The sequence below is a fragment of the Bison bison genome, unplaced genomic scaffold (genome assembly GCF_000754665.1).
Source record: "Bison bison bison isolate TAMUID 2011002044 unplaced genomic scaffold, Bison_UMD1.0 scf7180017864456, whole genome shotgun sequence".
Classification (NCBI taxonomy): domain Eukaryota; kingdom Metazoa; phylum Chordata; class Mammalia; order Artiodactyla; family Bovidae; genus Bison; species Bison bison.
In genome coordinates, this window is record NW_011495018.1 from 17,825,853 (window position 1) to 17,847,663 (window position 21,811).

General features: G+C 46.8%; 1 protein-coding gene across 1 annotated transcript in view; it reads right to left on the bottom strand.

Moving 5' to 3' along the window:
- Positions 1 to 21,811, bottom strand: part of TCF7L2 (transcription factor 7-like 2 (T-cell specific, HMG-box)) — a 186,906-nt gene that overhangs the window by 12,792 nt on the left and 152,303 nt on the right. The window contains exons 5-10 of the mRNA XM_010859318.1: positions 12,444 to 12,576; positions 9,827 to 9,929; positions 7,759 to 7,845; positions 2,173 to 2,313; positions 995 to 1,154; positions 493 to 600 (exon numbers count right to left, since the gene is read on the bottom strand). Coding sequence (XP_010857620.1) covers positions 493 to 600; positions 995 to 1,154; positions 2,173 to 2,313; positions 7,759 to 7,845; positions 9,827 to 9,929; positions 12,444 to 12,576 — 732 coding nt within the window. The remainder of the gene's footprint in view (positions 1 to 492; positions 601 to 994; positions 1,155 to 2,172; positions 2,314 to 7,758; positions 7,846 to 9,826; positions 9,930 to 12,443; positions 12,577 to 21,811) is intronic.

Here is a 21,811-nt window from a genome sequence, read left to right on the forward strand (position 1 = left end):
TCCCATCATGCCTCTCTCAAGATGCACTAGGCTTCCAACTTCTATTGTACCACATCCTAAACCAACAGTTTTTTTCCCTCTTAAGGGTGAAGGCCCTGCTAGAACAGCTGTGAAGAAGTAAATGCTCTCCTTTCAGCTGGCATCACTGCTGAGAAACACACAGGCCTCACTGGGTGTATTCTACAGCCATGCCTCTTCAAAGATGTGGGCAAGAAGGTATGAACAGCCCTAACCTGGCCCCACAGGTCCCCTGAGATGGAACACCAGCCCCCTTCCTCCTCCTTGAAGAACTATCCCATGTTGATAGAACCCTGCAGGAGGCTAAGACAGAATCCTCCAATCTGGTGCTGACGTAAGGTGCTAACAGTCACAGCTGGGCAGACTGAGTGGTACTGAAGCCCAATTCAGGTTGGCAGGTTGCATTTCCTTTGTCCAGATGGACATCCACCACATCTCTACAGCATCTAGTCCCGAGAAAAAGGAGCCACCTACATAGTTATCCCGTGCGGACCAGCCGGGGTACAGCTGCATGTGAAGCTGTCGCTCCTTCCGGGCCAGCTCATAGTACTTTGCTTGCTCTTCTCGGGACAGCGCATGCCACTGGAGGGGACAGGGTGAGAGACAGAGAGACACGCAGAAACGTCACAAACCACACTGTGGCTGGGGACGGACAGCGCTTCCGTCGCAAACGGTGTCATCTGAAGATGCCTATGGTCTGCAGGGGCCTGGCACTAACAGCAGGGCCCAGACCAAACCTGGCTTGTCGTCTATGATGTTTGAGTCTTTGCTCTCTGCAGGTGGAGAAGACCAGGGTGTGGCTGTTGTGAACATCATTTGAAGGCAGAGTTACTGCTTCCAACTCCACAAAGACCATGGAAGGAGTCAAAGTACGGCTCAAGGGAAAGGACGCTCCAAACCAATGGGGACAGGGACATGACACCCCACCCACCATGTCCTATTCTGGCCCTCTTCTCCCAGCAGGCACGCCACTTACCCTCCGGCCCAGGATCTGGTTGATGGCTGCACTTTCTTTCAACGTGCACTCAGCTACAACCTTTGCTCTCATTTCCTTCATATACAACATGAATGCATTAAGAGGTTTCTTTATGTGGGGCTTCTTCTTTTCTTCTTCCTTTTTGGAGTCCTGATGCTTTCTGGATAGGGACAAAACAGACAGACGCAACCCAATGAACAACCCGATGAACAATCCCGAGGTCAGCTTCCTCCACAGCAGAAAGCCCGCCTCCTTGCCTGCTCAACGCCCTAAGCAATTCAGAAGGAGAAGCACACTTCTACTGGGTCTTCTCCATCCTGGGAAATGGAACAAAAACATCCTGGGGGATGGGGGATGAGGGGGATTTTGTCATCACTTCCTCAAGGTTTCAGTTCAGTTCAGTCGCTCAGCTGTGTCCGACTCTTCGCGACTCCATGAACCGCAGCACGCTAGGCCTCCCTGTCCATCATCAACTCCCGAAGTTTACCCAAACTCATGTCCATTGAGTCAGTGATGCCATCCAGCCATCTCATCCTCTGTCGTCCCCTTCTCCTCCTGCCCTCAATCCCTCCCAGCATCAGGGTCTTTTCAAATGAGTCAGCTCTTCGCATCAGGTGGCCAATGTATTGGAGTTTCAGCTTCAACATCAGTCCTTCCAATGAATACCCAGGACTGATTTCCTTTAGGATGGACTGGTTGGATCTCCTTGCAGTCCAAGGGACTCTCAAGGTTTAGAAACACAAAATTTTCCCAGAGGGAAAAGCACATTGTGACTGTTCCCACCTCAGCCAGTGTCTCTTGCGGGATCAGGGACGGTAGGTGCGTGTGCGCTCAGTCGTGTCTGACTCTTTGTGACCCCAAAGACTGTAGCCCACCAGTCTTCCCTGTCAATGGGATTTCCCAGGCAAGGATACTGGACTGGGTTGCCATTTTCTCCTCCAGGGAACCTTCTCAGCCCAGGGATCGAACCTGAGTCTCCTGTGTCTCCTCCATTGGCAGGCAGAAGTGCTTGCAAATCCCAGTCCCTCCAAGAAAGAGCTGTGTTCTCCCCCACAGTGGGCACATGCCTCCCTCTCTGTAAGGCAGGTGCTTACTGAAGTCTGACCAACCTCGGGTAGGGCCACCACCCAGGCACCACGGGCTAAACGCACGGTGAAGGAGAAGAAGAGGACACTTACGCGCTGTGGAGTGAGCCGACTTCACTCTGAGAGGACTCCTGTTTGACAGTCGGCGTGACTATGGCCGGGTGGGGAATGCCGGTCGTGTGTAGAGTGTGATGTGGTGGGACCATATGGGGAGGGAACCTAGAAGACAGAAAGCTGTGTAAATCGTCAGAATCAAAATGAATGAATGGGGAGGGATGTGTACACACAATTAAAAGAAAAAAAAAAAGAAAGAAACAGCACGTAACACTCACATGAAAGCAACCCAAGGCATATGAAACCTGTCAGCATTAATTAGTGATAAATTAAACATAATGATTCTCATAATGTCATTAAAGCCAATCTTCCCCTTCATTATTGCTACTGACATGAGACATTACAATTGCTAACATCTTCAGCAAAAGGCAAGTTCAGCCGGTATACTTGGAAGACAAAGTAGGCTTGGACTACTTGCTGGAGATCACAAGTCCACTGGTTTGGGAGGACACTGTTAGTGGCATCTAAGACTATTTCTTAAGTCCTAATCAGCACTAGAATGAAAGATGAAATCTTTTGTTGCATATTGACAGCTAAATAAAATATTAACGCGGCTGAAGTATACATACATTTTTTGACAACGCCGCGCATGCCTCATTAGGCCTCATTCTGTTGATGGGAACGCAATAAAATTTTTATTTCTCTTTTGCTGCTGTGGTCCCATCGTTTTGACAGTAATGGGAGAGAGTGAGGCAGAAAGATGGGGGGAATCCAAATCACTGCCATCTGGTTCCCAACATACGTCACAGATGTTTTAAATAACTTTGTATCAGAGATGGCCCCAAAAGAGCATTTTACACAGACAACCCCCCTGAGTGAAGCTTTGAATTCTGGGATTTGTATATCCTCTCCCACTCTAAAATTCTAGGGTTCCTAAATTACTTTTACTTAAAATACTGCCTATGCATTAGAAGATCTTACAAAGGATGATAAGAATTATTAATAAAGAAAAGAATAGTCTGTGTTTTTCCTCTAATACTGTTTACTTTCAGGCATGTTATTTTGGACATGGTTTAAGCCATAAATCGGCATTTCTCAACCATGCAAACTAGCCAGAACATTCAGAGCTTATTTTAAAATGCTCTTAGTTCATCTCCAAACTGACAACGGGATGCAACCCATGCTGCTGCTGCTGCTAAGTCGCTTCAGTTGTGTCTGACTCTGTGCGACCCCGTAGACAGCAGCCCACCAGACTCCCCCATCCCTGGGATTCTCCAGGCAAGAACACTGGGGTGGGTTGCCATTTCCTTCTCCAGTGCATGAAAGTGAAAAGTGAAAGTGAAATCACTCAGTCATGTCCAACTCTTAGCTACCCCATGGACTGCAGCCCACCAGGCTCCTCCGTCCATGGGATTTTCCAGGCAAGAGTACGGGAGTGGGCGCCATCGCCTTCTCAGGATGCAACCTACAGCTCTCGTCTTTTCTGATACACTTGGAGTCACAATTTGTTCTCGGTTAGAAGAACTACCCTCCTTAAAGGAATGTACATTACTGTAGAGAAAGGTGGAATGAGGGATTATAAGGGGTGATTCCCCCAAAGAAAACAAAAGGGCAGCCCTCAGGTTCTGCCCTGACAAGATTAGGCAAGTTTAGGTGAAGGGGGAACCCAGATCAAGCAACTGCTGCTTTCAGCATAAATCCAAACCATGACCACCCCACGTACAAACCAGGGAAGGACCACCTGCTCTTTAGGAAGTCAATTCTGCTGGTCACTGGAGGTGCTAATGAGACTTTATTGTGACAGTTAGTTCACAAGGATCCTGTACTTATTTACAAGGTTCTTTTCCTATGTGGACTGGAAATCTAAGTAGTTTTCATTTTACCAAAAGAATGCAGCAAATGTTCATCAGAAAAAAAGATGAAAAATTAAAGTCCTAACTGACTCTGCACAGATCAACAGAGAAACTACCAATAAATAATGCAGAGTTTTGAAGAGGGCCCAAAATCACAGTGGACATTTGACTTGGAATTTCTACCCTGATGCGGCTTTCTCCCATAGCTGCCTTGACAAATTTACCACAGTTTGGTAACAATAGCATGATTTTTTAAATAAGAGTCATGCAAGTTCTTTTAGGGTGTCAAGAAAAAGAAAAAAAGAAAAGAAAAACCCTGAGAGAGAGAGAGACTGAGAAAAAAAAAAGTAACTTCCATCCCCATCCCCTCTCCCCCAACAAAAAATAAAGAACAAAGCTTGGGAGGTACTTGGGCTCCCAAGTTACACCCTGTTCCTTCCCAGAGTTTGAAGGCCTCTGAGAAAATGTAAGCTAAGAACATGTGTTCTTCGAAGCCCTTGGGTGAAGCAGTGGGTGGAGTGGCAGCTTTTACTGTGAATTTTAAAGGCTTGACATTCCTCAAATACATATGTTCCCTTCCTGCTGACTGAGAATATGTGTACAGACAGACAGAGAGAGAGAGAAGGGGGAGAGAGAAAAAATACTCTGTGTGCATTTATGTCTGTGTGTGTGTGTGCACCAAACACCACAGTCAGACACCAGAATGTGAGTACATGCTGGGGTGGGGAAACATTTCTAGTGTCGCCATGAAGACCAAATACTGCCAAGTTCACATACCTACACCCGTATCCCTATACCTGAGAAATGTATGACCGAGAAAGGGACTCGCGTGTGTTTGTGTGTGTGTATGGGCTATACACATACTTTCATGTAAGAAATTCCTTTCTGCAGACAACTATTTCGTGCAATGCAATAAACACCCTAAAAATTCTAAGCAGCTCATTATATCCCCCCGTCTGCTTTCATGGCTCCAAGCCAGAATACAATGATGAACCTTAACTTGTTAAGGACAACTAATTTTTGTTTCTGGCTGTCTCAGGGGCTTCTGCCTTCCCCACTCGCGCTTTCCTTCACTGTTGACACGTTTCTGTTAACTGGATGTCATCTGCCGGCCTTGATTTTATGCACAAGCAGTGGGATGCATTTTCCTGTGCAACAAGCCTGCTTTGAGCTGCATTAGGTTTGTCATTATTCTCTCATTTCCCCCCTTGCACTTGTAACATTTCATCTCTTCCTGCCTTATTTTTTGTGAGCCACGGTGCACCCACATTATGGTTTATACATGATCTCGCTCCCTTTGAAGCCGGCAGATTTCAGAGCCCGCTCTCGTCAGGAGAAGAGCCTTGCGCCAATTTAGCAGGCTGAGGGCCCGGAGCTCCAACATCTCAATCTAAAGGGGGTCACAGGGTGGCACAAGTGAGTGTCAGCAAGAGCTGTTTAATTGCCAATCTAGGCTTCTCCATGGTGTTTAAAGTATAATGACCCATCACTTAATTCTGAGAAGCCCTGGCCCCGCTGCTGAAGAGAATGAATATCAAAGGGTGTTCTGGAACAGGGCAAGCTGCCTACATTCCCTATAACTGCCATAAGTATAATAGACCCACACTTCTGTCGCCCCATTACCACAATAATGTATTTAATTTGCTGTATACGCTTTTTAACTAGCTACCTTTCATAAGGCCTACCTGGGGAATCGGCTGCCTACCCCCCGCACCTCGAGCCCCCTAACCTTCTCTCCCACCGTTCCCTTCCTCTCCTCCACCCCCTGCCCACCTAGAAATCATCGGCTAACCTCCTAATGATAATTCAATCGATAAGCTTAACCTCAATCCCTATCCTACGATTACTGCACCGCTTTGAACCTCTGGAATGCACCAGAAACAAACACGAAAAACAATCCGGTGCGTGGGAGGAATGCTGGTTCAGAGGAGGCAAGCCGTGGGTCCAAGGTGCTCAGAAGCAGTTCTCCTCCTGGGAGACTCCCTATTCGTTCCCAGGCTTTGCGAGGTTGTGGTGACATTATTTAATGAGAATAACCTTCCTCTTCTTGCTAGAGAAGAGGACACACAAGCATTTTCCCGCCTAACCGATACTGGTGTGGATTTAGAAATTGACATGATTTATCACAGGTGGGAAACAGATAAATTCTTTACGGCTGCACAATACCCATGGCATGATGACAAACGTTAGAGATGCTACAATTTATGCTTCTTCATGAGTGTGGTTCTCTCTCCTCCACCAAAATCACTGTTTCGTAAGTAGGAAAAGAGGCATCATGGCCCGTCTTTCCAACCCTTCCTTTGGTCTAGGGTCCTCACACTGGCTACAGAGATTGGGGAAGGAGGCTGGGAGATGGCATCCCTGCCATGTAAATGCATGCTAATTTAATTAGGGGCCATCCTCAAAATGGATTTGTTGTTGCAGCCCATCAGGAAAGTCTAAACCTCCACCGATTTAATTAACTTGACTGAAAATCAGATGAACAGAAAATAAAACTATCATTAGGAGCAATTAGTGACTACTTAAACATACTGCTGCCAACCAGTTTGTAAATAAACTAGCAGTCACTGAAAAATTAGCCAGAATTAATTAGAAAGGGGGGGAAAGGAGAACATGGGGATTAAAAAGATGTAGGTACACACATGCGGGTATTTGTGTATATGTGTTCTATATACATTATATGCTTAAAGATATGTGAATGTATACATAATCAAAGTGAAGTCGCTCAGTCGTGTCCGACTCTTTGCGACCCCATGGACTGTAGCCTACCAGGCTATAGGCTACCAGGCTACGGAGGTCCATGGGGTTTTCCAGGCAAGAATACTGGAGTGGGCTGCCATTTCCTTCTCCAGGGCATCTTCCCGACCCAGGGATCGAACCCAGGTCTCCCACAATGCAAGCAGATGCTTTACCCTCTGAGCCACCAGGGAGGATTTTTTTTAAACTTCAAAAAATATAGAGCCGCAAAGGCCAACATGGTCTCCATCAGCCACATATGGCTACTGTGTACTTGAAATGTGTCCAGGCCAAACTGAAAAGTGTTATAAGTGTAAAATATACATCAGATTCCAAAACTAAGTACACAAAGAGTTAAGAACTCATTAACAGTTGCTTTACAGAGATAATGTGTCAGAATGATGTTTTGACTAATTAGGTTGAATAAAATCAATCATTAAAAATAATTTTGTCTAAGTTTTCTTTCCTCTTCTTTTAAAAAATAGGGTTACTAGAAAACTTAAAATTCCCTTTGTATATTCCCTACATATAAGGCTCACCTTCCATTTCTACTGGACACTGCTACTTTAGACAGAGATGTGTTTGGGTAGGGGAGGAAGTGGGCGGGAGGGGAATGCTCTTTTTTGTTTATGCTTAAGAGCCTGGAGCTTTGAAAAGACCAATAACCCTCCCTCAAATTCTTTGTATATACAATAATAAACTTACCTACACCCTTTCCTTTCTTCCCTGGTTTAGGGTAACAGAGAAATAACACTTTAAAAAGCTCCCCGTGTTCTAATTATTTCTTCCTGCCTTCTTAAGTTCTTAAAAATACTGACTCAGAAATTCAACCTTAAAATTCTGGCATCACCCACCTGGGAAGTTAGTTCAGAGCAATTTTTTCAATATTTTCTAGGAGAAAAGCCTAACACTCTATGGGTCTTACAGCCTTAGACCTACACGTAGCAGACATGCCCGGATGGTCTGGGAGCATCCAGAGAACTTTCTGCAAAGTGACTCATGGCTGTGGTTGAAGGCGCTGGGTCTTGGAACTCACCTGGACATGGAAGCGTTGACAGTCAGGGCTGTGGGGTAGGGGTGACGGAATCCTCCTGTCGTGATGGGGTACACGGGCTGGCCTTGCCTACAAAGAGCGGGGTACACGGTGAGAACGTGCAAATGGGGGTGGGGTGGGGAAAAGGAAAAGAAGAAAAAGGAAAAGTTCTCTCTGCACAGTAAGCTTTATTCTCATTTGATCAGAACAAAAATCTTGGGGATTGTACAGGAAGGATCAAAGGGAAGAAACACAGAACAATTTGAATGCCATAAATCTGATAGGAATGGCTAATTAAATTTTATAACCTTTGCTTATGTCAATAGAGACCCTCTCCCCAAGCTGAAAGTAGGTGTTTTGTTGTAATAATTAAAGGCGAAGTCTCGCTTGCTTTAATGGAGCCATCACACTAATTGAGGGCTACACATCCAAAGGAAAACAATAATGAATGTAAATTTATACCAAAATAAAGTACAGTGAATCAAAGGACTTCAGTTGCGCTTTGGGCCTCTTTCGGTATTTAGATCTCGGTGAGAAAACATTAAATTAACAGAGCTTAATTTGTAGCCTTTTGTCAAATTAACAAGTGTTGACAAGAGTTACCGGGGGGAGAATCCCCAAGAAGAATTGTGGGTAACCAATAGACAATCACACCTCATTACAATAATTAAAAAATACAGCAACATGCAAAATAGCATCCTCATGAAAGACACACAACTCTTCCTGACAGAGGGTTGTCTGAGTTGGCTATTCCTTTTTATCTAGCCTTCAAATATCTCCCCATCAGCTGAATGGGGCAACTGATGACTGAGGACTAGTGGAGGCATGGCCCCGCCCACTGAAGAAGAAGAAATAGGACACACACTCCCATCTACATCTACCCTTCCTAATAAAGTTCAGGAGCAAAAAATGAACTGAAACTACACCTGGGTTGGTATTTAGTACAGCTACTGTGTAACACAAGGTTTTTTTTTTCCTTTAAAAAAAAAAAAAAAGAAAGAAATTGTAGAATATGCTGAGCTGGAGAAATCAAGGTGCAACTGGGGAGAAGAGGTGAACCACTTTGAAACTGTATCTTCTTTAAGGTCATGAAAGGTTAACTTCCCCAAGACCCAAACTTGAGAGTTTTTCCAGGATTTATTCCTGATAGGATTCAACAAATTGTCCTGTGTTTTTAAGTAGTAGAGATCACCGATCAACGTGGAGAAAGATATACACAGAAGCACTCCGTCAGAAGTCACGGTTACATGCACGCACACAAATACAGGCACAGTATGCCCATACGTTAAAGGGCCCTCTGCTCTGACTTTAAAACACATGTCAGAGTTGTCTAGGAAAGGTTAATGGGTGGTGCCAGAAAAGCAGACTAGGTGATAGGAAGGCAAACTGTAAAAGCAGTCTGATGATGTGGAGCGCTGCCAGGACCTAGGGCTGATACTCAGGAAGGCCCCGTGCCCTGTAGTGAGGACTCCAACGACCCCACACTCCCTCCCCTCAGAGTTTGGTGAGCCACTTAACATGCAAAGACTCTCAGAGAGAGATGCTGGTTGGAGAACATGGAACTTCTCAACAGATGCAAATTTCCACTGTGGCTGTCAAGCTCGGGAATGATGGCTGGGGTCGGGGGTGGGGTTGTGACCCTCTGACTCCCACTCCCGGATTTCAAAACTAACCCACTCCTCTGCTGCCTCAGTCCAATGACAGGACTCCAGTTTGGGCTGCCACCTGAAGAGGCATGATAGGCTTCACAGGAGAGAAGCCCTCAGTCTTCTGCAATTCCCAAAGTACCTTAAGGGTATCTATGTTCCCAGAGAAGAACCTACAGCCTTTGGTGACCATGGGTTAAGAATGCTGAATATCAATAGCTTTTCTCTTATATTATCCATCTGAATGGCTATTGACTTGCCTGCTTTTCCATTGGGCAGATCAGCAAGCATCTTCCCCACAACTCCCCACCCATGGCCCTCCCTCCCCTCTCATGTCTTCTAAAGACACACACACACACACAGAATAAATAATAAGCATGCCCGTGTAAGAAACAAAAAGGAAATTAAAAAATGGAACTCCTTACTGTGGTACTAACCATCCTAGCGGATGGGGGATTTGTCCTACGGTGCCAGGTGACAGTGGGTAGTACGGAGATATATCTGGAGGGTGCGGAGGCCGTGGGATTCCTGGAAGAAGAAGCCACAGTTTAGGTGCAAGAGAAAGAGAGAAGTGAAGAGAAACCATAAAGTGATGGAAACAGGGAGAGGATAAAGAGAGATATCACCTCTGTAATCCTAGCACGAGCGGTTTTCCATGAGTCTGATCCTAAGACTTGTCGGTAAGTTTCATCTCATTATCCCTCTGCACCAGCTTGAAAAATTCATCTTCTTCTAGATGGATCATACACTGGCTAAACACATACAGACTTAGAAAATGCCAGCTTGAATATTTCTGCCTCATGGGATCAGTGTGATTATTTGAATTGGGGAAAAAAAAATCTGAAGGGGCTGGCACATAGTAGGGGATCGAGTAATATTAGATCCCTTTATCCCCAGAGCTTGTCCTTTTCTTCTCTTTAATTCTAATGACTTTCCTGCATGAGAGTTATTCCTCTGGTTTCTAACATACTTTCGGAGTTATGGCTTTTAGAAAGGTTACTTCTTTCTAAAAAGGAAATCAGCTTCTAAAAATTAACATCTAAAAAAGTTGTGCTAAGTCACTTCAATCGTGTCCGACTTTGTGACCCTGTGGACTGTAGCCCACCAGGCTCCTTTGTCCATGGGACTTTCCAGGCAAGTGGGAAGTCCAGGGTGGGTTGCCATTTCCCTCTTCCAGGGGCTCTTCCCAACCCAGGGATCGAACCAGTGTCTCTTACATCTCCTGCATTGGCAGGCGGGTTCTTTACCACTGTTTAAATCTGTCGAACTCTGATTGAAGATGAGCTGTAGGAGAAACTCAACCAATGCCTTGGAACCTTATCTAAGGAAAATCTGAACTGACCAGACCAGGAGATGCTGGAGGCCTGGTACATCTGGCTCTAGAACCTGGCCTTCTAGAGGACAGAGGCCACTGCGGACGGGTACTGTGGGACCATGGGGCTGAGGAGCGAGCTCTGAAGGTCCATGTGCCACACACCCATTAGCTCCACAGGCACATATCCTGCAACTGAGAAATCCTTGGTTTCTTAGAAATCAAGAGGGCTGGGAACAATTCAGGCCCAGAGCAGTAGACCTACACCGCTCAAGTGGAAAGCAAAATGAACAATTCCTCAGAATTAAAACAGGACTGAAGGGAATGAGCTGTGTGTTCGCAGATGAAAACTATTTCATTTTTTTAAAATTCGTTCAGGAAGCTTTTAATCTGTAAATTAAGCCTCCCTGGGTGACATTTTCATGCAGACACTGCTTTCTCTCTATTACAAAAACCAAACAGATTAGCTGGGCTTGGACCCTACACCAAGCCACTCGAACACTTGAAAGAATGTTCGCAGAGGAAAAGTAAACAGTCCGCAGACGTTAATCATATGTTTTACGATAACCATTTAAAAGCTATTCCCTGTACTACCATTATTTAAATGAGACGTTGAAACTGCCATTCATTCGTGGAGCCTGGGGCCGGCTGGCGGCCTCCTCCAGCCATCCCAGCGCCAGGCTCGGTCCCCCACGAGCACAAAGGGGGCTCAGAGGCTGCTGAAAACCAGCTAATGTGTGGCTTCATTCAGGGGCAGCAAAGACGGCCTGAACAGGCAGTCTACCTCGGCCCAGCACCCAACAATTCCTTCCGATCAAGTGACATGGAATAGCCATTCTGAATTCATCCTGCTAATTAACCAGCTGAGAAGAGAAACCAACGCCAGCAAGTGCATCGCCAGGCCGGAAAGAGACTGGCCTTAGCTGTTCTCCCAAGACCACCCCAATTTGTTTTAAATCTTGTTTCAGGGGAGCTACAAGTAACCTCGCCTTCTTCCTCTTCCCACTTTTGGGAAAAGGCACTTTGATGGAAAGGAGAGGACAAGCATAAAAGCTGGAGTCATGTGGCGTCTTCTGCCTGAGACCCTAACGGCTGTTCCTTGATGCAATGAGGAAATCATCTTGGACTTGGGTTTTCCTGTCTGTAAAATGGGCTTGAGAATAAAGACTCAGGATATTACAGGGGAGGAAGAGCCCAAATACATCAGCAAAGAGAATGCAGAACCCAGTGATGTGATCTCTCAAGGGTGCACTAAGTCATTGCCAAGGGACTATGGTCCCTTAGCCAGCAAGGGAGCTGGGGCTTCAGGGAACCATGCTGTTAGGGCTCTTAGACTCCCATGGAGCTGAGGAGGAGTCCATGAGATGCCTCCAAAACCATTACTGCCTCCGAGTCTGTCTGAGATTCTTGGAGTTATAAGCCACTCCTGAGAATAGCCACCCCTGAGAACAGAACTCATAGCAAGGTTCCCAACAGAGCCCCTCAGGGGTACCTGGAGCTCTGGAGAGACCTGAGCACTGAAAATGGACTTCTCCAAAGGGGAGGAGAGATCCACGCCCTCACCAGGCTCTGGTTTCCCGAAAGAGGTTCCCGGCCAACACGTGGGAGAGGAACAGGGGCCCCTCCACTGGTGCCCCCAGCCCAAGTCCCCAAACCACCCCCCGCACCGCAGCACATCCTCCAGTGGTCCCGGGACACACGCCTCCTCTGCACCCAAGCACGCGTCCTACCTGTTTTGGGGTCTACGTCCGCTGGTAAGTGTGGAGGTGGGTTTCCCGGCGTGAAGTGTTCATTGCTGTACGTGATAAGAGGCGTGAGAGGGTGGACATGATGCGGGTGCTGCACAACCGGCACTTTGTTCGACTGCAAAGAGGGAAAGACACAGTCAGGCCAGCTCCGGCGGCCCAGGAGCCCGACCCGGGCAGGCCCGCCCACACCCTCCCACCTGGATTAATAAGCACAGAAGGGGACACAGTCAGGCCGGCTCCAGCGGCCCAGGAGCCCGACCTCGGCAGCCCTGACCACACCCTCCCACCTGGATTCCCTAAGTGCAGTCAACCCCGCCTGGCCCTGGTCCCTGTACTAAAATAGCAGAGGGTGATGATTCAGCTCTCTGGGCAGGTGTGCCTTGGTCTTTACGCCCCCACCCCACCCCCACCACTGAGCCTGGCTTTTAAAATACCTTCTCCACCACCACCACCACCACCCTGTCACAGAGCCCAAGAATATGCACTTTTCCCATCGGCAGGTAAATCGGAAGCGATGGCTTTAATCCCCCAGGCCTACTGTGCTTCTGCAGGTGGTGGTCTCTCCCACCCCAGGGCCCCACGGGAGGAAGGCAGGCTTCACGGGAGAAGGCTTCCGTTATAAGAAACTGGCAGGGCCCTAATCCCAGCCACCTCATCCAGCACCCCAGGCTCTGAACCCCTCCCACCTCCTTAGAACCAGTGGGCAAGCTACAATCCTTCACAGGCAGCGAGGATGAAAAGCCTCTCTCTGGTCTGGTTGGGAGTGTGAACTTTACCAGAAAGCTCTAAACTGCCAGGCGAGCACCTGCATATTTTATGCAGATTACAGCAGCCTGGATTCATTATGAGAATCTCATTAGGAAGTCACAGGGAATGCTAACAAATTAACTGGATGATGATGAATTGAGCTAATAAAGGGTATGTACACATTTTAGAAACAAGCAGTTCTGGAAAACAACATACAGGCGATTTTTATGTTTGGGAAGTGTTGACAGGTTAAGAGAAGGAGGATTAAAAAAGAAAAGAAAAGCATCTTAAAGATTTTTCTAGTTGCAATGATCAGACCTGCCCAAATTATTCTCCATTCCTTCCCCTACCCTACTCTCAATCATCCCTCCCCCTCCCTATGCGATGCTGTAACTTAGCCCAGCAAGATCACAAAGAAAAAATTAAGCTGAAACAAGCGAACTACTGGGCCATTTACCGAGAGTAATCCAATTGCAAAAAACCCTATTCCCAATAGAGGATTTTCACTAAAATCCTACAACAGGGACATTTAACCAGATTAGGTACCAGCGAAGATAAAGAGGCTAGTATTAGATGATGAATGGATTAGAGTCAACTTTCATTTTAGAACGTGTCTTCATTTCCTTTTATTACTTTTAGGAAGGCACAACTTGCATTAACATCAAGGAAAAGGAATTGCATTAAAAGAAAAGAAGGAAGGTTCCAGTGCTGCCCACTAGCGCCTCTTGAGTTCAGGGACAACCAAGCAGTTAGTCCTCTTTACGCTTTTCTTGTCTTTTTTAAAAATAAATAAATAAAAATAGGTGAAGAAGGTGTGTCATAGAGTAAGAGTATTTCTTACCACAGTTAATTGTGCGGAAGGCATTTTAAAAGGTGCTTCTAACTTTTCCATGGGTATGTTTGGAAAGGAAAATATGTACTTTCTAGATGCTCCCGGAAAAAAACAAAAAACGAAAACAGAAAAAGAAGTCACATGCCCAAGAGCCAGGCTTAATGATTCCTACAAACAACTGGATACTTTCAGAGAAAGACAGATGGAAACTAGTGGCTCACAGAAGCCTTGGACTGTGAATTATCATTCTGCAATCAGAACACTGAAATTCAAAGCACCCAGTAACACTTCCTTCGTCAGCAGCCACGAAAGTCTGGGCATGACCAAAGAGAGCAGAGCGCAGGACTGCCACTCCAAGGCCAGGGCCAGCATCTCACAGACATGCACTGAGTTTTCAGGAACCATTTCTGTCTAGGACAACTTGAAAACTACCCAACAAAAACGCTCCCACTGTGTGCTGGGGTGGAGATGGAATAGAGCAAGGAGCACACATATCAGATGAACTTGAGACCATCAGGAGGAAAGGAAAATGAGAGTTGCTGCCTTCTACAAGTTTTCTATCTGGAGAGACACACAACTGCTGAAATGAATACAGACCAGCCCCAGTTTAGAATAACTGTGGAAAAACTCTGGGACCTTGGGAAGAACCACGGATAGGCCAGGGGAGGGGAGACTGTCACTGAGGAGCTGAAGGACTTTGAGGGGATGGGACCACAAAACAATGGAAGAAAACAAGTGTGTAAGTCTATGACGGGAGAAGAGCAGTGCGACTTGTATTTCTCTGCTGAGTCAAGCACCTCTCAAGATGATTATCACAGGCATGGGTTCCTATTACTAAGAAAGCTTCTCAGGGACCTGACTCAGTGGGTCTGGGCTCAGGACCCAGGTATCTTGGATCTGCCTATGGAGGGCCACAGGTACCTCTTCTGTTCAGCCATGACCCCTAGACCAGAGAACCACAAGGTTCCATACAAGCACAAAAGGTTAAGAGACTTGAATCCTAATCATGGATCAAGTATTAGTCCTGAAAGAATTCATGGGAAGGGCTTAGTATTAAATATAAAACCTGAGACACGGTAAGCACAGGAATGCTGGTTTATTGTTATTTTTGTTCTTTGGGAGAAGCTGTTCGAAGGATGGCACAGTTCCGTTTCGCAGTTCAGAAGCGCAAATTCCATGACTGTCTTCCAGGCAAGAAATGCAGGGGAAACCCTCTCTACTTGTGCGTCGAAGGATGAAGATAGTGTTTCGGCAATAGTGAAGTTCACAGATGCATGAGAAAAATTAATTCTCCCTCTTCCAGTCAGACACATGCATGAGAAGAGGATTCCAACAAAAGCTGGACACCTGTTATGCCCAGCATCACTATCATATATTATTTTGGACACCTGAGTCTGCAAGCCAACTAGTTTTGTCCTATTCGTTCAAAACTCTATAGTATGGGTGGGGGTCAGAAAGGAGTGAAGAGATATGACGTTTGAACTGCTGCCTGGCTTTCGGGGGGAGGGAGAGGGCTATTGGGACATGGAGCTCTTTTCTGATGTGACTACATACTAGGCAGGTCCCTAGAAACAATACAGTCTTTACCCGTTGGGTGGTTCCCAAACAAGGTAGGGGGAATGCAGCCGTGTGTGCAGAAACCAGGGTCTAACTGCCACTCCCAATGAACCTGGCTATACTTGGACTGCTTTTATGATGGGAGGATGTTCTTCTGGAAAATGCCCGTGTCTCTCCAGCTTCAGATGCCCACAATCCTTTCTGTCTACACCACACTGTGTCCACTGCTGGGATCATGAGGCACCTTCCTCGGTCCTACCATAGCTAAGTCCCTGAAGGACAAAGATAGTGTCTTATAGACCTTTGTGTCCCTGTATTGCTCAGCCTGTGGGAGTGGTGAGTACACTCTTCGAAATTGCAACAGTAAGCATCAGAAGAAGAGAAGGCTAGAGCCAGTCTCCCAGATTCATTTCATTCAAATGGCAGTGCTCTTAAATGGAGTCTACTCAACATCACAGAACAGAGCTGGGGGCAGGGGAAGCCTTCAGTAACCATCCAGTCTAATACCTTATTACAAGTGTCTTTCAGGGTGGGGGGGGGGGGGCGGGAAGAATTGGTTTTCAAGCCCATTGGCTTGTACACGGTGACCAAGAGTGAAGTGAGAACATTCCAGGAAGACCCGCGTTTAAATCCTGTTTCAATCCAGCTGTGTAACCTCTCGCAAGCAAGCCTTCATTTCTGTGCAAACTCCTGGTGAGAACTAGGTCTACCTAAGAGGGTTGTTGTGAAAATCTAAAGAGATCATGCTTGGGAAGTGTGTATTAGCCCAGCGCCTCACACATCCACACATGTAAGGCAAAGAAGCTTTGAAAAATGAAAAATACATTCCAGTGCTAACGATAAGGGCTCGGTGAAGGTCACGTTCGCTACCCTTCCAGTTTCTTCTAATTAAATTCACAGGGGGCAAGGCAGCCATAGCCCGCACTCCTTACTGCAAAGGCCAAGACGTGCAGGGCAGGGCAAGAGCACAGGGGTGTTTTGTGGCCACCTTGCCTTGGGTGCACGCCTTTCTTGAAAATGCAACAGTTAGTCCACACAAATAGTTAATTATGTCATTTGAGAAAAACCATCACTTGATTATGCTAATAAATAACACTGTCACAGAAGAGTTGGAAGTCAAATAAGAATAGCTGGAGATGACCAAGGTCCTTCAAGAATTAGGGGAAGGGCCTTGAAGCAGAAGCTGATACAGGTGATACACAGAACCACCACCCACATAGGAAAAGTCCCTTACACTTCCCCCTTCTCTACGACCAGCTCCCACTTTATGGTTTTTTTTAATTAAAATAGTTTTCCTTTTGTTTTTTTAATGAGAAGCTTTGGTTTTCCAGCAAACACTTTTAGAACTCTTTAACTGAATGTGTTAAGAGTACCACTATATACTAGACACAACATAAAGAGGCAAAACTCCGTTTTAAAAGTTTTTGTGGATTTTCCAAGTCACTGGGTCATAATGGAACTGGGTTATAACTGCTACAATGAAATCATCACTAGAAATAATTCTTTTCAGTTTAAGGCCTTAGGGATGAATGTGACTCGATATCCTCCTCCTCCAGTGTTGTTCCCGCTTCTTTAAGGAGGTCTTTATGGACTGTGTTCAAAACCGTACCACCCTAAGAAAATTTGGATGTGAAAAGTTCCTTTTGTGGAGGACAACAGAAAACCTTCCAGAAATGCATCCGGGAAATCTAAATCAAAGGCACACTGTATGCTGGGAGTGCTGGTGGGGCAAACAAGCTGAAAAACATATCTCCTCCCTCTTTAATCTTTTTACAGAGTCCAGTGTTCAAGACAAACAACCGTAACATAAAACCAGGTGCCTCTTAGTAAGTGTGTTATCTAAATATTAAATATATCTTCAAAACCACCCATGCATTTGGTCGAAATCATCACTTTCAGGGACAGCTAACTATAGTTCAAGGTTGAGAGAATGGCAATCATGGGAGGCTGCCTGGAGAGCTTAAGCCTTAAAGAATATGATGAGCACTAGGAATCTGTGAGCCAGGAAAAAAAAAACCCAGCAAACATTCATAAAACATTCATAGAATGGAAGTTCAGGGAGTGAGGCCGCAGCTGCCCACACGCACCAGCACGAGCAATGCCTGAAACTCACCCAGAGGGCCGCTCGGACCCCTTGTTGAGACGGCCGTCTCACTGAGGCCTCTCCAGCTCACAGTGGCGCAGCTCGCGCTGCCACATCTAAGGGAGCCCCGGCCCCTGTGTTGACTGCGACAGACTGTTCAGTCCTCACAAACCTACACGGTAGCTGCGTTTGTTATCAGTTCCACCCAGCAGGTGAGGACACGGGTCCCAGGTCCACCTTCCGCTGCTGTGTCTGCAGACATGGGCCCTGGATGGGGCTGACTGCCAGGTGGAGGTCGTGAACTGCACCCAACAAACGCAGCCTGGGCCGACCTCCCGCACTGGATACAGATGCTTCAGGATCACAAGGGGACACTCTGGAACCCAGACCAGCTCGGCACACAGTGCTCCCCCGAACTCCCAATTAGGAGTAAGCCCAGGGCTCTCCGCCTTAGTCAGGCACTCCCTTGCCACGGAGCACGAAGCATTTTTAGTAGGGATTTTCATACCATGTGGCTGCTTATAGAGGGAGGGGTATGAAACATTCAGTGGGGATATTTCTGCTTCTCAAACAGACACAAGTGACATCAGGGACAGATATGGTCAGTCCCAGCAGAAAAGGAAAAGTCAGCTTAAAACCCGAACTTATGAGGCAAACAGTAACTAAAAGGAATAAAAATCTTCCTGTGACTTTAAATCATGGAGCCTTTCTGTTTTCTACCTGGAGGCATGGCTGTGACTCATTTCTTGCCGGTTCGTTCATCAAGCTCTCTGGATTTTGAGCACTGAATGGTTAAATTAGAAAGAAAGGGTCTTTTAACAGACCTCAAAGCACCCGAAGTATTCAATCCACTGCAGTGGCGGGGGCGGGGGGGAGGGGCAGTGGGGAGGGGGACCCCTGTGGCTGACCTTTGACCCCTGGAGAACCCTTAAGCCCGGTGTTCTGCAACTTGGCCCTGCCACCCTCATCGCGCCCACACACCCGTCCACCGAATGCTGTTCGAGATGGGGAACCCAGCAAGTGAAAGGGTGATTCAGGCCCTTCGAGATCCCCCTGCCGGCCCTCCGCTCACCCCAACCCCTCCACCTTCCCTAACTGTGGGGAACCCAAAGGGAATGAAAGCTTGCCATTCACCTCGCAACCTATTAATCAACAGACGTTGAAAACAAATAGAGCCATTGCTGGCCCTGGCCTCTCGGGCGGCCGGCCCTCCTCTTCAATACTCCCCTATGGCTCTCCCTTTCTGCACAAGAAAAATGGGGCCAGAAAGTGCCTTTAGGAGCCCAGCACAATAAAACAAAAGCAGCACAGAGGAGCACTTGTCAGCCTTCTCCCCTCCCGGGGGTGGGTAGGGAGGGTCTTCAGGGTCTTAGATGACCAGCCCTCCCAGGGTCTGAAATCAGCATCAGGAAGGAACACTCTTCAAGCTCTGTTTACTGTTTTTTTTTTTTAAATGAGTTTATGACTCATCTTGATACATTTTTCCGGGACACTGCTTCCTATGGCTGTACCAAGGCCAATGGCACCTAGCAAAACAGTAACAGATGCTGCATGTCACTGGGGCCATGGAGCACTGATGGGCAGGAGAGGTTGGGACAAAGAAGCGCTGTTTCTTCCTTATCAACCACCCGCCCCCCACCGACCCCGTGATTCAACTAGTCCTATTTTGGGGGGGCTATGATCCAGAGTGGAAGGGCCAGCTATGGTAGTCTTCCTGCCTCAAAAACCCATCACACCAACAGTGAGCAGCCACTTCAGTGCTGAGATGATGACGTCAGGGAGTGCCCTAGAACCAGGCCTGCACTCACAGCCAGACTTACCTGCTGAGCATCTCACTACTCTATCCTGTAAACCTCCTACAGGCACGCAAGCATGCACAGAAGGGAAAGGTGGTGGGCGGCCCTCCACCGGGGCTGGGGCCGCAAGGGCTGTTTCCCACCTTCGTTGTAACCCTGTGCCCAGCCAGCGAGGGTCTCCCCGCCTCCCCCACGTGCAGGGGCTGTTCACGGTTGGGCGCTGCTCCTCTGTGCCTAAGACTCTGTCCCACCCCCCCCAACCTGGGCCAAGGGGGCATTGTTTCCTGGGGGTCAGACTTCTATGGATGGCTACAGCACTGCCCGTTGGAAATGGTAAAACCAAGAAAGCTGCGCAGGGTTTGAGTTTTGTTGAAGAAATGAGGTGGTTCAGAGAAAAGAGGTCTGCCTGTGAGATGCAGAAAAGAAACACGACCCTGCAACTGTGGTACCCACCGTGCACTGCCTGGCCTGAGTCATGCGCCCACAAGACTGCAAAGTTATAGCTTCTACTAGCGCCAGAGTCTGACACTCAGGATGTTGTTGGTTTTGTCAACTATGAACGGCTGACTTTTTCTTCCCCCTTCCTCTCTTCTTTCTCTGGAATCAGATCCATTTAGACAGCAAGAAGAGGGAGAGAGAAGATTCCCCCAGCCATCTACGAAATTCTGCCGATTCACAGTTCCTCCCGCACTCACACAAGCATTAAAATTCTTTGTGCAGGGAAATGATTGAACAGGGCAGGCAGGGAGAGGATAAATGTGCAGCCAATTTTCATCCAAATTCTCACACACACATGAATATACATAGAACTAACACAAACCATCCTGAGCCCTTGGCCTTTATTGGGTGGGTTTTTTGTTGTTGTTGTTGTTTTTTGGGGTTTTTTTTTTTGGCCCTTCTATAGTACAACAACATAGCAAGTATCATAACCAGACTGCTGAGCATTAAGGGTCTAGGGGGCCAAATTCAGCTGTTCTTAATGACCCTGTCTCAGTCCCCCAAAAGGAGGAGGGGAAGGGAGGCGGGGGACTGGAGGTGTCAGGGTGGGGAGTGAATGCATGAAGGGGAACATTTAAACCTTGAAAATAAAGATGTGGTCCAGCTGCCTGGTTTTGGGAATGTTGCAGCCAAGGCCCAACCCAGGAAACCTGTGCATTCACAGACTCTTGAACAATTACTTCCAGTTAAGTTCATTAAACAGAATTTATTTCCACTCACTCACATTTATTCTCCAATAAAAAGAAAGCATCCCATTGTGCTTCCCCCAACTAACCTTTAAAAAGCACTTGGGAGCTTATGCCTTGGCCCACCCGGTCCAGGCTCGTCCCTGACCACTGAGTTCCCAGGGTTTTCTTCCTGACTCCTGCCTCCCTTCAGTATCTTGCCACAGCATCCTGGAGGGTGGGGGCAGGGGGAGGGTGGTGTGCACAGCAGTGCAAGGGGGCCCTCTGACAGTCCTAACCCTCCACCGGGTCTCAGAGATGAAGGACCAACCACTTCACCCTGAAGTAATTTCCCAGGAATTTGCAACCTCCACCTTCCAGCCAGCAAGATATTTTTCTACTACTTGGGCATTAAATGATTAGTGTTAGCATAATCAATCTTGTTAAGTGTCCGAGTTTGCAGGGAATGTTTGGGACTTGGGTAAGAGGGTACAGCTGTTTCTAGGAGAGTCAATTTTCAAAACAGAGCCAGGGATAAAACTAACCTATTCCAAATGAAGAAATCCAAAAGCTCAAATTCAAAACAACTTTTAAAAAAATAATGATTTCCAGACCATCTCCCCTAAAACACAACCACCCCAAATCTAAGGATTCCTAAATAGGATGGAAAGGAAATCACCAATTTTGATTTTGAATAAATTTTAAGTACATAATGGTTATTACATCCTGGGGATTTCAAGAAAGAAGCAGTGAACAAAATTTGATACCACCTTTCTAATTTATTTACAATGCCCAGCTATATAAAAATGTCTTTAGCGTTTCTTAAACACTCTGTGCCTAACTTTCCAACCTAGGTGGTATTTGAAAGCCATACCTGTTACATGAGTCTGATAAGAGCTCAAGAAACAAGTCACCTTCAGAGAGCAGGTAAATTTCTCCCTAGTAACAAACAGATGAACTGACAGGTAGGATAGACATTTTCATGTGGCCCCACAGATACAAAGGACCAAAACTCGGATTCGACAGGAAATCAGCAAAACCAGACTAAAGGGAAGACGAATTCAAATGCAAAACGGAACTGTTCTGCTCTGTTTTGTCCTGTTAGTGTCCCAAACATAGGCATTCCTTAACGGACATCTACAGCCTCCATAAACGATGCACGGAGAAGGACA